This window comes from Pteropus vampyrus, unplaced genomic scaffold, assembly GCF_000151845.1.
Source record: "Pteropus vampyrus isolate Shadow unplaced genomic scaffold, Pvam_2.0 Scaffold95, whole genome shotgun sequence".
NCBI lineage: Eukaryota > Metazoa > Chordata > Mammalia > Chiroptera > Pteropodidae > Pteropus > Pteropus vampyrus.
The window spans coordinates 1,151,338-1,152,560 of NW_011888876.1; the positions used below are offsets into that span (position 1 = coordinate 1,151,338).

The 1,223-nt window shown below is 59.8% G+C and overlaps 1 protein-coding gene across 2 annotated transcripts in view; it reads right to left on the reverse strand.

Moving 5' to 3' along the window:
• The window catches only part of TBC1D13 (TBC1 domain family member 13), a 15,146-nt gene extending 14,244 nt beyond the window's left edge, over positions 1-902 (reverse strand). Inside the window, exon 1 of one of the 2 annotated variants that reach the window (XM_023532988.1) lies at positions 789-902. In XM_023532988.1, the coding sequence (XP_023388756.1) occupies positions 789-811 (23 nt within the window). In that variant the 5' untranslated portion in view covers positions 812-902. The remainder of the gene's footprint in view (positions 1-788) is intronic. The other variant, XM_011364161.2, reaches the window with a different exon arrangement.
• Positions 903-1,223: the final 321 nt, after the last annotated feature.

A 1,223-nucleotide genomic window follows, 5' to 3' on the forward strand; every position in this document is an offset into this window, starting at 1 on the left:
TACAGAACTACAGACCACGTCTTCCTCTAAACCCTGAAAGAGATATCCTTGTCTAGAGACCCTCAAATGAGCACTGTGAAATCTGACAAATTCTAATGTTTGATGAGCTGGCATTTATTGGGCACTTCCTGCTGGCCAGGCCCAGCCCACAGTTCCACTATCTGAACTCAATGAACCCTAGGAACCAGGAGTAATTTGATCCGCAGACAACGGAAATGCATAACCCCTACGCAGCTCTCCAGGCTCAAAAATAAAACCATTAGACCACCTCTGGGGCAGCCTGCAGGAAAGAGCAGAAGGCTTAAAAAACAAGTCCAGAGGAAAACTGAAGACTAAGCAAAATTTAGCCAATGCTGCAGGATCTGGCCTGGGAAAGGGGACAGACTGGAGAATCCAGGTTTTCTATCATTTCTAGTAAGAAACGGGCACGGAGGCCAGTGAGCATTTGGAGAGAGGAGGGTACTGAGGTAGAGGGTTAACATGGGAGACAAGGAAGGGGGCGGGAGGCGGGGCATTGAGGCCCTGCCTGAGAAAGACACCAGGGGAAGGAGAAAACCAGGGGTCCAGGGTGAGGACGAAGAGAGAAGGGGCGACACCGGGGTGAGAGGGGACAGAAGTGCCTCCGCTCCGTGCCCTCTCAGGTCCACAGGCAATGAGGTTGCAAAGTGGGAGCCGGAGCCCCTCTGCCGGGAGAGTCCCGGTGCCCGGCCGCAGCCGCACGCCTCCTCTGCAGGACAGAAGAGGCGGCCTGACCAGCAGTGGCCTGACCAGGTCCCTGAGCCCCTTACCGGCTCTTGTGCAGACTCGACATGGTGTTGACTTCCGGATCCCCCTGCTGCCTCTGCCGCCCCCGCCGCCAACCCCGCCGCCGCCCCCGCCCCCCAGGGACGCGGGGCGTTCCGCTAAGGCCTCCGACCGGAAACGCAGCTGCCCGCGCGCGCGTTCCGTCGCGTCCAGCCCCGCTCACGCGCCGCCCCCTCCCTCCGCTGCCCTTGGCCGGGCGGGGTGGGCGAGCCTCGAGTGTGCCGAGACCACGCCCTCAGCCCCGCCTCCACGCAGCCTGCGGATCCTGCGGCCTCAGTTTGAGGTCGCGCTAGTGACCGCGCAGGCCGTGAGCCCTAGGACTCCTCCTTGCGGTTCCTTGGGCCTCTGTTTATAACTCAGTTTCTATCTACCGGCCATCCTGTCCTCTTCCTTACAAGTTCCTCACCCGCAATAAACTA